Genomic DNA, 15575 nt, shown 5'->3' on the forward strand with positions numbered 1-15575 from the left:
CAGAGTCATGAAAACAGGTATTCAATTACTTTGAAGACGCCAGTGTCTTTAGTATTAATTCACGAGAATTAGATTTTTGTTTGTTTTTTTGTCAAACTTTTATTTGCACCACTTGTCTGCTACCCAAAGTGCTGCACAGTCACACACAAACATTCACACGCTCCACCGCCAAACAGCGGCGCCAACCTAAAACCACCAGGAGTAATGTGGAGTTCAGTGTCTTGCCCAAGGACACTTTGACACTTAGGGGGAGGCAGAGCTGGAACAGAACCTACGATCTTTCGATCAGAGGTTGACCACTCCACCAGTGCACCACGGTGGACATCAGAAAAATTCTTGACCAGAGTGTAAATGAGTTTCTTTAGCCCTTGTACTATCTTGTAGGGTCCAGATGACCCCTGGGGTCATCTGGACCCTACAAGATAGTACAAGGGCTAGGAGTAAAAAGTGGCTTTTTAACTTTTTTTTTTATTTAACCTTTATTTCCCCAGGAATTGTCCCATTGAGATCCAGAATCTCTTTTTCAAGGGAGTCCTGGCATGGGAGTCACTAGATCAGTGTTTTTCAACCTTTTTTGAGCCACGGCACACTTTAACCATGACCAAAATCCCGCGGCACACCAGCACCCAAAAATGAAATAAAAAAGGAGAAACTCATAGTCTGTATTGATCTACAGGCCCTCCACGATCTCATGCATTTTTGTGATAATTGTGGCAGAAAAAGCTGGAAGTTGCAGCTGTTTTTGTAAAAGATGTAATAAAAGTTAAGTTAGAAGATTCAGAAACTGGTTGATGTGTGTTCGTTGTTGTTTCAAGACATTAAGCAACGAAGGCTCATTGTGTGCTGAGATGCTGTCACTTTAACCCAATGCATCATGGGAGATGTAATGCAAACAGCCACCGAACGCAGACAGACTCTCTTCTCTGAGCTTCATTGTTTTGTTCTCTTGTTCCACGGTCTGACACCGGATTCTGTGGAATTCTTTAGCTGGTATTTTTGTTAGAACTGAGCGACTTTATGAGCAGAATCAGAACAAGGAAGTGAAGACTTTAACCACTTCTGATTGGTCAGACTGATGACGTAAGATTAAGCCTCCAAGAATGATTGGTGGAGACAGTTAAAGGGGCGGGACTTTTCCGAAAACGTCTGAAGCTACGGCTAAATAGTACCGTCATTTTTATGAAAATGTCTTTAATAGAATCAAATAAACACAGAAAAAAGTATTTTGCGATCTTTCATATTCCTAACTACTCAGTGTTTTATCAGGGCCTGTTTGGATTAACAAAGAGCTGATTTCCTGGAGACGGAAAATGTTTTTAGATCAGTGAATGAGGGCAATTTCCCACGGCACACTTGACCATCTCCCACGCCGGTTGAAAACATTGCACTAGAGAATGGCTTCCTTCTGTAACCTGCCTCCAGTGGTCGTTGGTGGAACTGCAACATTTAATACTTTTTGGTTTGCATCAAACACAGGATGTGAGGGTGGGGGCCTGGGGTAAACCCCCTAAACTCGGAAACTTTTCCATTATTAAAACATTTTTTGTTCGTTATCTTTTGATAACGTGATCCTGCATGTCTCAACTGAGGTTGTCTTTCATTCTTCTGAGGATTTAAATTTACCATCATAAAATATTTTTAACTAAAGCAATAATTTGGAAATTATTTCCAATTTTATTTTTTTTAATCTTTTTCCTACACATAAAAGTTTTTCACAACTCGTTCAGTTGAAAGTTGACAGGCATTTACAGACTGTTGCACAGTATTGGGGGGGGTCATGATGGCCCACAGAAGAGACTGCACTGCAGGAAGTTTTTCATAACTGCACAAAAATGAGTCACCAGTAGGATCTGGTGTAACCGCTGTGATTTTAATCACTGCTGCCATCTGCCACGTTCAGTGGGGAATCTGCGGACTCCACCGGTCATTGTTTTAGGCTACATTCAGAATGTCCCTCCAAATGCAGGACCAAAGTCAGACGGCATTTCAAAGTGTCTGTATCCTGAGAGGGAATTCAGATTCGCAGAATGACTCCAGCTGACAAGCTACTGGCCTTTTATTCCAAATGACACCCTTTTAAAAGAGACAAGTGTTGAAGGTCTGATTGACAGCAAAAAACAAGCCCAAAAACAGGATGCTGAGTCTTCAAAAGTCCCAAGATGGGAAGAAAGAACCTGAAGGAAAACTAGGAAAATTGGACAAAAAAAAGAAAAGGACAGTTGATAATCCTTTCAAGAAAAAAAAAAGAATTTAAGGCTTTATTTATATTAGAAGCTGGTTTATAATTTTGATAAGGTCATACTAAAGTGTGTTGTTACAATACTATACTGTTTTAAGATCCAAGGTTGATTAGTTGGCTTAATCTCTTCCATATGCAGCAACAACATGAAAATGATCTCAAATAAAGTCATGAATGCATTCAGATGTCATAACAAAACACAATAAAAACTATAAGAATAGAGAATAAAGAAAATCAAAAAAGTTCCACTGATCCAAAGTAACTGGTTCCACTTTTCCTCAAATCCTCATCTAGTTACCAAGATCAAAAGAAACAGAAACGTGCAAAAGTCCATCAGTGACAATTGACTCAACTCAGAAAATTATAGCATTTATATGAAAGGAAATTAATCAGATGGAGACATACATACAGTATGAAATGGTCAAAAACTAAATCAGATGATTCTGATCCAAAACTGTCCAGTTTATAGAAAAACAAGCTCTTTCCAGTTACATTTGGAAGTATTTTCTGGTAAATTTACATTTTGGGTCCAGACTTTGGGTTTTTGTGCTTCAAATTCCCACCCCACCTTTGTCAAAACACATTTTATTTTATATATATGTTTATAGTAAATTTGATTGAAGTTTTAGCCGTTTCCTTCTGTTAAAGGATTCAAAACCTTTACATTATGAGGCAAACTCATAAACTGCTTTGGTAAAATTGACAACATTTTAAGAAGTTGATGAATACATTAAAAAAATGTACTTTATTACTATATTTACATTAAATTTTACTACAAATCTTTCTTTTTAAGTTTACTCAAAAAACGAAAATGTCAGCAGCCTCTAAATAGAAGCTTCTAGAGCCTTGATCCTTTATTTCGCCGTTTTATGAACATTTATAGGACAGGCAGATGTGTTGGAGAAAATCACTGTGTAAAAAGTGCCAGCTGCAAAAAAAAGAAACCCCAAAAAACCATTTTGATTTGCTGTGTCAGAGTGCAATGAGCAGTAATGAGACAGAGAAGAAACATTTCTGTGAAGTCCAAGCTGTAATTAAGTCTGCATTTGGGATCAAGTCCCTTCCGTCCTCTCTTGCATCTCACAAAAGAGCAGATCATGCGAAGAAGCAGCTCCACCGCGTCTTGTCAGTTTTCTAGTTTAATAAAATAAAAGTCCCAAAGGAGTTCAAAATATCCCCAAAAAGCAGAAGAGGAGAAATTAGAAAAAAGAAATGTTTTGAAATCCCACTCCAATCTTTTCATCTATTGTAAAAGCATTCTCAGTGCTCTTTTAGTTACAATTAGCCGTTTTTAGCCTAAATCTACCGCTTTCCCATCATCCATAGCTAAGAGCTCTCTTTTTATACACTCTCCTGCTAGCTTACAGCCCCTCTCAACCCAACCAAACATTATAGATGCAGCACAGATGGTGGGGAACACTGGAGCTCAGACCAGGAAGGCATGGATCTAGTCGTCCACAAGTGGATGCATCAGAATGGAGCAGAGCAGGAAACTCAGGTTTTTTCAAAATGAATTTTTTCATCTGCTCCTGATTCACAATGATTTGAATAAAGGAACACTCAGATTTTCCTCAGAGTGTTTAGAGCTTTGACAAATTTGTCTTTAAGGTCCTACAAAGTAAAACTCAGCGTTCACAGAATCACAAAAAGCAACTTTTTAACCGCAGCGCCCATAAATCCTGCTGGATTTTCATCCAATAATTTACACAAATACTACAAAATGTACGGGATTTCTAAAAGAAAAACTGCAGAACAAAAAAAAAAAAAAACAAGTCCTGTCATTTTTCTGCACCAACACTCAACTCTGCCACTAAAGAAGTTAATTTTATCTAAACACAAGGTTGACACCATCGTATTCCAAAAGTGGCTACACGTTCCGAGAGGAAGAAATGATTTGAGGAAGGCTCAGACAGGATAAAACCAAACACAAGAGTCAACACAATGCACAGTATGTAATTATGACAGGAGGGAAAAAAAGCAGTTTCTGGCTTCCTGTAAAATAAAAAGGAAAAGTGCCCCTCCCCACACAGAAAGGTTTCAAACTGCCAAAATCCAGTCAAAGCTCGCCTTCCATTTCACCAGAGAAGAACCTAAAGAGTTTAGTTTAGGATTATATATAATGTGTGCCAAAGAAATTCTGTGGATCCCACTCAGAGTTCTGCACGGCTCACACTCATGCACACACTTCAAACGCTGCAAAGGAAACAACAGCATTCTGTCAACAAAGCACTAGGAGGCAAATACCATGTTTGTATCACAGGATTTTTCTTTTTATTGCATTCAGACAGAGAAAAAAACGTTTAAAACATTTGAGAATAATTAAAAAAAAGAAAATGCATCAAATCACGCCAGGTTTGCTGAGGAGTTGGTGCCAACATGAGCTTCAGCTTCAGCTGGGAGGCAAAGCCTCACATGATGCTTTCATGGCGCCTGCTTGTTTGTCTCAGCGGGCGGTCCTTACAATCACTTTCACAATTCTAACTGGATTGTTTTCCTTTGCTCGTCTCAGAGCGCTTCCAGATTGTTAAAGTCCTGGGCTTTTTATCCTGTTTTTGCATCATTTCATTTCCCCTTTCCCTCCATTTTCTTGGGGAATGAGGTCGATCACCAGAAGTGCTGGAACATTACGTTCTCTGGGGTTTTTGGGCGAGTTTAATGGTGCGACGGCGAGCCATCCTAAACTGCTGCGTTTTTCAGAAAGAACGGACAGATCAGGAGAAGGTTGTCTAGCTTCCTCACTCACTGTACTTTTATGTTTTTAGTCAGAACTTACAACATAAAAATGTTTAAAAAAAACTGCACCCCAGAAAAAATAGAGCTCTGAAGCTCCAAGCAGGTCTTCATGGTGAGCTTCTCACTGTTGAAGGACACTTTTTTTCCCTTCAAAGCTTCTCCTCAGGAATGGCAGACTGTCTACCACGGATGACATTTATAGCTTCGGCATCTCTTATTTCTCAGTAGGGGTCTCGGAATCAGACGGTGGGTGAGTTAAAACTGCATCTTATTTTACTTCAGTGTGCCCCGTCGCCCGCCGAGGATCCTACCTTCTGAGATCTCATTGTTCTCCTGAATGGCGGAGCCGCTCTGTCCTCGTTGGGACTGAGTGGATTCAAGCGTTGAGCGCTGAGCTGGAAGACAAAGACCAAATCATCTGTTTTTATGAACAAACCCAAAGGAAAAGAACTCAAAGAACTCCTGTGAAAATAGTGTTTTTAACATGTTCTTGTTATACTTTCCTGATGATGAAGGAAATATAAAGAATACTAATGTTGAGTATTTTTAATCCAATTATTAATAATAATAAAGAAATACATTTTATTTGTATAGCGCTTTAAATGGCACACAAAGACGCTTCACAACATGTGAGCAAAACAGTTAATAAGAACAAGGGCTAATCAAATAAAACAACATAATTATAATAAATTCATAGTATTAATCTATATAATCCAATATTTTCACAATGTTTGTAAAGAGATGAGGGGCGGAGTCATTATGCTTTAATGGTTCAGCCCATTATTTTCGACCGCTCTGCAGAAACCATGTCCTACAAAATGATAGTTGTTAAAACAGCCAAATCCTATTTGAAGACCACTGGGAACATTTTTAAAATAGATCAAAAGATAATTGGAGTGGGACTTTATGCAGTTCATGAAGACACAAGAAAACAAGCTTATAAGGGTATTATAATGTTGGTAATCCAATAATATTTATTGGATAAAAAACACAACAAACTGTTGTGTTTTTATACAGCAAACAAATTCATGTTGGTTACATTACATCACTAAATATCCAGGTTTTATTTTCCCAACCTGCACTTTCATGCAAAAGTAGTTGAGCTTTTTTTAAACTCCTGAAAATAACTGCCTCCTTAATAAATCAGGCATTCCTGATTAAATACATGTAGAAGGAATAATGATCACTAAGTTGGGAATGAAAGAAAAAAAGTCATAATATTTTTGATTACATATCGATTGAAAACCAATATTATGAATTTTTGTTTTTTAACATTTATTTTTTTATATTTAAAAATAAAAAAAGGTTTGTATCTATATAAATCAATTTCTAATAAACAACATCCAAACCTTGTATGCATGATTATGATAATAGAGGGGAGGGGCTAAAAGGTGAAACTAAGGTTCACCTGTGTCACAGTCCGGGACGAAAAGCACTACTTTAGTAAAAAAAACTGCACAATCCACCCGAGAGGAAAATATTCTTCTACGATCAGACTAGAAAAAACAAATTATTTCATACAGATAATGAATAAAATCCACAGCCACTCATGGAATGGCTCAGTGAAATACCTGCCCCGAGGACATCCAGCTTCTTCCATTTAAATATAGACTTATCTGAAATGTGGCTAAAAGCTGAAAGTTTTTAAAGCAATGATGTGAAATAATAAATCACTTAAGGCAATACTTGCATATTAAATCAATCAAAAATGCATTTCTCAGATGAATTGCAAATGCTCGATTCAGCAAAAGCAATTATTGGAAACAAAGGTGGATGTTTCATATGTAGATTTATCATCAAACAGCAATTTCCTGTATTCCCTTCAAGAGCTTTTGCATAAACAAATATTTTCTGTTTCCATGTTCACCTACAACAATAAAACTCTCCAGTTTTTAGTCCTTATTGCTCAATCAGGAAGGATTTTCACAATCACCCCCCCCCCCCCCCCCCCTGTAGAGACCCACTCAGTGGAACCAGAAAAAAAATGGATCCCCTCATCATTATTTGCTGTTAAAATGTATTTAGATTTTTGTCAATTCCAGCGCAGCTCCGGCTTCTAATGTGAAAGCTGGGTGATTTATTTTTGAATTTTCTTTATGAATAGATGCATCATCTTCACTGTCATTCATAAGTCGGGGTCCTCAGCTGATCTCTTCATGCCAATGATTCAGAGCTCCTACCTTTGAGTTTGCCGTGCAGAGGTTTGCTTTCCCGTCCTCCTCCCACCGCTGTGATTTTGAAGACGTACTCCTTAGTGGAATCAAAGTCTTCAATAAGCAGATTGGTTTTCTGCTTTGAAAGTTCAACCATCTTTTGACGTCCACCTAAAAAACAAAAAAAGATGAAAGACAGTACACTGTAAATGAAATTACTGACACATTCATGAAGCACAGACTGGAAGCTTTTTGTTGTTGTGTTTTTCATCTTGTCTATAATTGAAATCCTGCAAAGAAGGTTCTGTTAAAATGGATTGAGATGGAAAAAACACAACAGAAAAATTCACTAACTAGAAAAATTAACTAAAAACTGTTCTGAATGTTGGTGCTGCTGTAATCTGTAAAAGTGGCCCATTTAAAAATAGCTGAATTAAAATGTTTGGGTTGATGGGAGATTCTGATTCATTTCGTTTCTCCTGCTGTGGAGAGAAGAAAATCAAGACAAAAATAGACGTGAAAATAGTGACACAAAATCAATGATTTCACAATAATAAAGCTGAAATAGTAAAATGCATTTACAAAATGCAGATATAACAGTACAGTACAGATATAAAAATATACATTAAATTTATGCCCCTGTTTTAAGTTTTTTCAACAATTGCATTGGTTAAAAGAATTGATGTAATACCAGCTTTAATTAAAAAAAAAATTTGCAATTCAGACTTGACATTTTTTCCATATGTGCTCATTTATGCATTTACATTAAAGCCATTAACACCCAAACTTATAATGTTTTTATAACCATATTTATGAAAAGCAACATAGGAATAAAACAATGAAATGTTGACATGTGTTAAATAAATACATTCAAAGAAACATATATTTTTAAGAAGGTCTGAGTAAATCCTTTCAAAATGACCAAAAGTTGCTTTTTTGCTGTTATTGTTTCTCCAAATGACTTTTTCTTGCCATAAAAAAAGTATTTTTCAGGATGAGTCATCCCCCTTCCTAATACGACAGTTCCTCTGCAGGGTTTGCACACCTTCAGTCATCTCCAGGTAATTACAGAGACATAAATTCTAAACAGGCCCCCCCCAACACCTGTTTTTGGAGAGAAAGATTTGAAAAAGTCTGAATGAATGACAGTCAAAGTCTTCCCTCCCCCAGGAAGACCTAAAAGTTGCAAAATGAACTCATTACATGCAACATCTTTCATCACGCAGGTCAACGCTTTCCTGCTGCAAACATTTCTGAGAGGCATCGATGTTTGGAAGCTGCACTGGAGTTTTGGGCTCAAGAACATCAACAAAATGACAGAAATAAAGCCAGACAATTATTAATGCACTGAAAACTAAAGGCAAAGAGGAAATTAGATGGGAGACGGTCAACAGGAAAGGAAAAAGACAGGGAACACATAATAATTCAGCCCGGTAACAAAATAAATAAAAAGTTCCTTTTAAGGGCAGATTTTATTCAGTCAATAAACAGCTTCAGAACTAAGCGGCTAGAATGAAATCATCTACTTTTTAGGTTTTTTCTTGGTTTTTGCATAACAGCATGACAGATGGGGAATAAAAAACTAGGATAATAGATATTGAAGTAAAAATAAAAACATATACATAGAAGGCATTTAAAATGAAACCTTTATTATATAATAAATTGTATGTATGAAAGTAAGTTTGTTTAGTTAACACGTTTAAAATGAGAATAAATCACGTTTTAAGTCTCTAAATCCGGAGAAACCGAGAAAAAATGTACCTAAAAGTAAAAAAAAAAATCAACAATGGATGATCATAAAACACGACTCTTTCAGCCAAAAAGAATCACAAAAGACTTCTTCCACAGGAATTAGGAGGGCACTCAGCAGACAGGTGCTGCTCATTCAGAACCCATCAGAATCAGGTGTGCAGGCCTCTCTTGAAACACTTGAGCGTTTCTTTGCTCTGCAGCTTTTAGCCAAGTCAACATGATAACAAAGATGGAAATTGGAGACAAATTCTATTGCCCATCAGTGACTAAAAGGGTTTTTATCATCATGACTAGCATGCAGAGCTGCCAGGCTAACCCTGACGGGCCTCAGAGGTGAAACCCCATCGTGATGCTATGTTTGCAGGAAAACTCAAACCTGAAACCTGTGTGCTTCCTCCTGTGTTGCTCAGACTCAGCTTTACTTCATGCCAAGCTAAACCGACCAGCTCAGTGGCCTTGTGGTGGAGTGTCCGCCCTGTGACTGGAAGGTTGTACGGTAAGTTCAAATCCAGGCCGAGTCGTACCAAAGACTCTAAAAAAGGGACCCAGTGCCTCCCTGCTTGACCCTCAGCATTCAGGGGTTGGATTGGGGGGTTAAACCACCAAACTGTGTCTGCAGCTCACCGCTCCCTCAGGGGAGGGGCCAAATCAACACCTAGGTGATCTTGCTGATCTTATTTGAAGAGAAAGCCTCTTCTCTCTATGTCAAAACCAAACACATCTGGTCATTTTCAAGCAAAGCAACCCGAAGGTTTCATGCAACTGAAGGAAAAGTAGGCATCTTGACCTGTCAAGTGTGACATTCTGAGGCGTTTTATGGTTGACCCATACCCATGTTGAGCGTTTTTGGGACGCTCAGGCCCACGGAGGGTCATAGACAGGAGCAGCTGCATCTTACAGGTGTGTCTTGCAGTTCCCTTGAGGTCCGTACGGCCATCTCAAAGAACGCCATGGAAGTGGAACGTACCATTGACGTGTGTATGGTAAGTGTATTGTGAAGTATTTGTGAGGTTGATGCAAAATGCTCGCACTTGTGACGTATGGGTCATACTGTCCTTCAGGGCCCTTGTGCCACACTTTCTGCTCATTAGAAAGGTGCAAGTACTGAGGCACGAGTGTGGTGTGCAGGTCAGACGCAAACTATACACTCCGATCGTCTAATTTCATACCCTAACAGTCAGGCTCCACGCAAGGAGTACACGCTTATCCAATGAACAGGTGAGCAGCTATTGGGTGGACCGCAACCCACTTTGTTGAGGTTTAGCTATGACATCATAATCACAAAAAGTGAAGACGGTAAAGATATCACATTTCAGCTAATTGACACAACAAATAACCTACTTTTTGATGAGGAATGAAAGAACTGGACTGGTCAACAGGCAGCTAAGGTTGTGCTTACAAGGGACATGCAAGAAGAACAGCCGCGCACAAAAAAACTGGCCATTTAAAGCTCAAACTTCAGACAGCAATGTTGTGGTTAGACCTCTAGAGAGCTGCAAATACACACATGTCCACAAGCCTATACAAAGCAACAACAAGAAGGGCCAAAATTCCTGACAATGTCGTGCTGGGAACAAAAACTTTGATAGTTTGTCATGAGAAGTGATCCTACAATACACTAAATCATCATGTAGAAAGTCATTTTTCTGTATTTGGGCCTAACTTCTACAAACAATGAGCATTAAAATCTTACGCCTCACATTCCTGAAAATCTTGAATAAAAAGACGCTTTTATTCTTCTCAATTAATGGAAACAGATGAAAAAGTGCTTGATTTACACAGATGCTAAATGAGATCAATGGATTTAATTTACCTTATTGATAATATTTTTGATATTTGGAATGGATAAATGCAGGAACAGCACTGTACTACTAAATGTCTCATGAATACAAGAGCTGTGTTTTTAAATCCTCTGTGCTGTTGGGTTCTTTCAACGGTTTTTTTTTGTATTTTGCCCCAATTGCTGTGGGTTTAAAACACTCAATGTCTCCCAAAATAATAAGGAAAAAAAAACTAAAAGGGTCTATTAACACGTGAGTAAAACATCTACTATGTTAGTCTAAAAAGGACTAATAAAACAGGCAAATTCAACCATATATGCAGAATTCCTTAAATATCAATATCCTTTTTCTAAAACATGCACACACTTTGACATTTAAAGAAAGTTGCTTGCATCTCTGTTTTTCCTAAAGGTTGAGTAACTGTCCCACTTTGGTGAAGCTACTCGTCGGTTTGAAACTGACGCTTCCACTTCCTGGCTCCTGTTCAAAGGATATGAAAAGAAAATCCCAAGATCAGAGCAATAAAGCGTTGCTGTTTGCTGTGATTTAATTCCATTTGTCGTATTTTTCTCGGCACAATTCTGTTGCCACAGAACTGTACTCCCTTTGGGGACTGATATATCCTAAACTCAGAGCTATAAAACAACTATATCGCTTTTTATTTTTTTAAATCTAATTTTCTGCAGCAACTTCGAGAAAATAAAGATATATTGGCATGGAGACTGGAGCAGGAAAAGAACAGGCAGCAGCACCTAAACAAGATCATTTTAGAGACTTTCATAAAGAAAAGCCCATTTTTGGACATGCAACAAGAATTGCTATCAGTTTGACTGATAGATTAACATCTTCCAGTTACATAAATCAACTTTGCAATATTATCCGCACAATTTTTTTTTACTCTGACTGAAAAAGTAAAAGATTTGTATCCCATTCCTTGTGTGAGTGAATAGAATTATTAGGAGCCGGAGTTCCAAACGCTTCAACAGTGGGGGTTTTTTCCTTCACACTAGAGAATTTGTATGAATATTCAGATAAAGTTGTGAGTGTCCTTGTGAGGTAAGTAACACTAGTGCAGCATTAGCTTGTTTTTACACTATGACATTCCTATGGAGTCAGATCGGATGAGCACAGCAATCTAACGCATGTACACATAAACCAGTAACTTAAGTGGAACAAATGCCTAAATATAAAAAAATCACACATTTCCAAACTGCTTTTTTATATTGCAAGCCAAAAGACGAAAAGCAGCAAGTCTGACTAATCCTCTAACTGTAACGTGGTAATAAGTGCCTTTGGCCCCTCTCTACACCACGTTTACTCAGTCAGACTTTCTCTTAGATGTCTACAACTAAAAGTTTGGTTCGTTTAGCAGTGCTGCTAAAATCCCCATCAAGGGGACCAGGATTCAAAAGTTTGGTCTGCCACAGTTCAGGGAAGCTTCACGCTTGCTAAAAAAGCAAAACCTAACCATCCTGTCTGTAGATCAGTGTTTCCCAAACCCTGGTCGGGTTCGGGGAAAACTGTCCTGCAGGTTTTCCCTCTAATTCAGCTCATCGTCACGTTTTGCAAAGGTCTGATTATGTTAGACATGTAAGGCAGGTGTGTTTGAACAGGGTAGAAACTACAGGACAAAGGAGGGGAAATGCTGCTTTAGATCAATTTGATTTTTTTGATAGGATTTGAAATGGTTTATTTCAAGCAATCAAATGGGAATAATACACAAAAAACAATACAATCATCAGTTATACATTCATACAATGACGTATCAAACTTAGGATAATTAGACATAAAATTAAAGATTGCTTGAAAGGGAGTGGAACCCCTGTTCTACTGTAACCATTTTAGTACATGATTTATCATTATCCGGTTCCTAACTTTTATCAGACAGATAAAGCACATATAAAGCACATGAATTACTTTATTATTATGTAAAAAATAGACTTAACTATTTTGAAATCAACATGGTAAATGCAGATCAGTTATCTAAAACATATGCAGATTATATTCATTAGAAAAATCATGTATATGATTAAAAAATCATACTATATCAGTAAAATAGACATAACACTGTTTCAGAAATCTTCTTGCCATAAATTGATCAAGTACCAAAAGTTAAAAATATGAGCAAATTATGTTTCATTGGGAAAAATCATGAATACATTTTTAATTCTCTATTTAATAGAGCTTTACTTCTAACTTAGACCCAATTGTGAGAATTGTGGTCTTGGATTTGTGAGACACTTCTAATGTTTTTGTCACGTTGTGTTGTAATTCCCACCAGGTGTAAGGTTGTAAGCCTGTTCGCTTGTTTATCGCGGGGGCTACGTTCCAAAAATAAACCGCGATGAGGTGAAATCTGTGAATTTGTGAAGCAAGATCATTTAAATGGTACATTTTAGAGCACTTTTCTCCCTTCCTGGAAGACTCAAAGTGCTTTACAGTCACAGTCCCATTCACTGATTCACACACAGGTGGCGTCTCTGCTTCCGAACAATCAGTGTCTGGGCGGGCAAGACGGGAATCGAACCTGCAATTTTCCGATCAGAGGACGACCGCCCTACTGTAAAACACCTCACTTCACATTTTATACACTTTTCTCAGCCATAAAAGAACCTTTTAACCCTTTTCTCTCTTGTATAAACTCTCAAAACTCAAACCTTTGTAGAGAAATAAGTCCAGTATTATAGAATGAAAACAAAGATCTGGTTGAGTTTGAGGATTGATCATTTCTGAAAAACGTGGCAAGCTGAACGTATTCTGTACTGGAGACAAGGCACAGAGGAAACTGAAAGACAAGGTCAACACCCACTCAAGACGCACAACACAATGCACTGTTCAACGAAAAACAACAAAAGTATGCAAAATTACACTGAAAAAAAATACAAACAAAGAGACTGCAAAAGGTGATTACAGGAGTGTAACGAATCGTTTTGACGGTGGTTCTATTCATATACGTTGTGGTTGCTGATATGATTCATAGCCGATATTTGCTCATTTTAATTGATCCGATTCAGTTAAAATCAGTCCAGGACATCTGTAGTCCAAACTTCCCCCAGTGTGACTCAGAGAGAATCAGCTGGTCCTGAACAGAGCAGCTGAAGTTTCCCAGATTCCCTGGATTTCTTCAAGATAATCAAGTGTAAATGAAAAATGTGTAAAACTAAACAAGAAAACAAGAATGAACGGCAAACCCATTCGATATTTTATTTTATAAAGTTGTTTTTCCACATCAACATAATCCAAAGGGAACATTCTTGAAATGTTGTAGCTCGCTGTGTGGTCACGTCTTTTCCACACATTGACCTGGAATGATGGTTGGTCATCTTCTGCTGTGTTGGCCGCTGTGATGCACTAGGTTATAGCAAAATAAACCTGCCAGGCCTCAATATAAATGGTATTTTCCGAGATTGATTATGGATTTATCTAATGTTTGAAAGGATTTTTCTTTTTTTACTGTATAGGTGGATTTGTTTCAATACAATTCTGTATTTTTTCAGATCGTCTGCTTTGTCACCCTTTTGGTTTCTCCATGAATTTTATCATGTTTGAGTTTATTTATTAAATGTTTACTTTTCTGCCACCAATTCTGGTCAACTTTGTTTGATGAGATGCATCAGACCAGCCAGTGTTTTCCAATTAAGCCGGCCAAAAACATTTATTAAACGTTGTTATGGCTTCTTATTACGTAATAAATGATTAACCATTTTATTCCACTTTCTATTAACTCTAAAAAGTTTAGTTTCCAAAATCTGAAACACACAGATGATCTTAACTGCCCGTAGAAACTGTCACACATTCAAAGTCACTTAAATGACTAATTTTCCTCATTCTGATCGTTTTTTATTGCTGTTAATGTTTTGAGCTGCCGCCGTTTGATTGGCTGATTGAATTTTGGTGTGGCAGCAGTGGCAAAAAAGGGGAAATCTAATGAAATGGCTGGCGGCGGTGCCTCAGCCTCAACTAGAAAAAGACAGGCTGGGTGAAGCCATCCAGCCGAGTGCTTCAAAACACCCCGCTGTTTAAGAGAATTAACTGCTGCTGTCACACTTCTTTACTGCATTCTGGATGATACCAGCAGCCCGCTCTGAGAATGAGATTGTCCCTGTCATTCACTCGGTTCACTTTGCCCTGGAGGCAGACAGCCATCCCAGGATTCTCACATATTCTGAAATCAGACTTTCCTGCACTCAATCCCCCCCGCCCCCAAACGAGGCACCGCCCCAGGGCGACACACTGCAAAGTGTGTGGACACACCTCGAAAAATGTATGCAACTTCCTCCGAAAGTAAGGTATTTGTCAGATTTATTAAAGGCTGGGAAACCTTAAAGAAAATTCAGCAAGAGCAAAGGGCAAAAACTGAATGAAGCAAAGCACAAGGCACCCATCCGTCATTTTTTTGGGTTTCATTTATCTATTTCTTGCCATCTCCCTATCCCTTCATTCCTTTTTCAGCTCCACCGTCCAATCTGCCCTCTGGTTTTATGCTCATATTTCATTCCCTGCAACAGATTGTCCCCTGAGGCCTCAGCCAGCGGATAGCGGCTGGTGCTCGCTGCTCCTTATCTAACGTTTCAGCATTACTGTGATCACGCAGGCTGCCCAAGCAAAGCCAGACGCTACAGGTCTGCTCTGCCACCGGCTGATGGATCCACTAATGAAGGGAGCCGACTTTTACTCTGAAACTTTACTAAAAATCCATTACTTTCAGGGATGAGGTGCACAAAATAAGTTTCTGTTGTAATGTTTACCTGGGACGTCAAAAGCGGATAAGAAAGATGGAAAATATGTGAAATGTATATATTTTTTACAGAATAGGTGTATTGAATCAGCACTTTTCCTATGTTATTATTTCCTTTATGTAGCTCTGTGCAAATAGTCGAATGTTATGTTGCATTAAAAAAAGGCAGGATTGTTGTT

The 15575-nt window shown here is 38.2% G+C and overlaps 1 protein-coding gene across 5 annotated transcripts in view; it reads right to left on the reverse strand.

Annotated features, from left to right (window-relative positions):
• The window catches only part of col14a1b (collagen, type XIV, alpha 1b), a 114649-nt gene that overhangs the window by 87429 nt on the left and 11645 nt on the right, over positions 1-15575 (reverse strand). For 3 of the 5 annotated variants that reach the window (XM_011480659.4, XM_011480658.4, XM_020706881.3), the window contains exons 4-5: positions 7153-7296; positions 5284-5367 (exon numbers count right to left, since the gene is read on the reverse strand). The exons of the other annotated variants lie outside the window; for them this stretch is intronic. In XM_011480659.4, the coding sequence (XP_011478961.1) occupies positions 5284-5367; positions 7153-7296 (228 nt within the window). The remainder of the gene's footprint in view (positions 1-5283; positions 5368-7152; positions 7297-15575) is intronic. 5 annotated transcript variants of the gene reach the window in all.

The sequence above is a fragment of the Oryzias latipes genome, chromosome 11, assembly GCF_053564925.1.
Source record: "Oryzias latipes strain Hd-rR chromosome 11, Olatipes_Hd-rR_3.1".
Lineage (NCBI taxonomy): Eukaryota > Metazoa > Chordata > Actinopteri > Beloniformes > Adrianichthyidae > Oryzias > Oryzias latipes.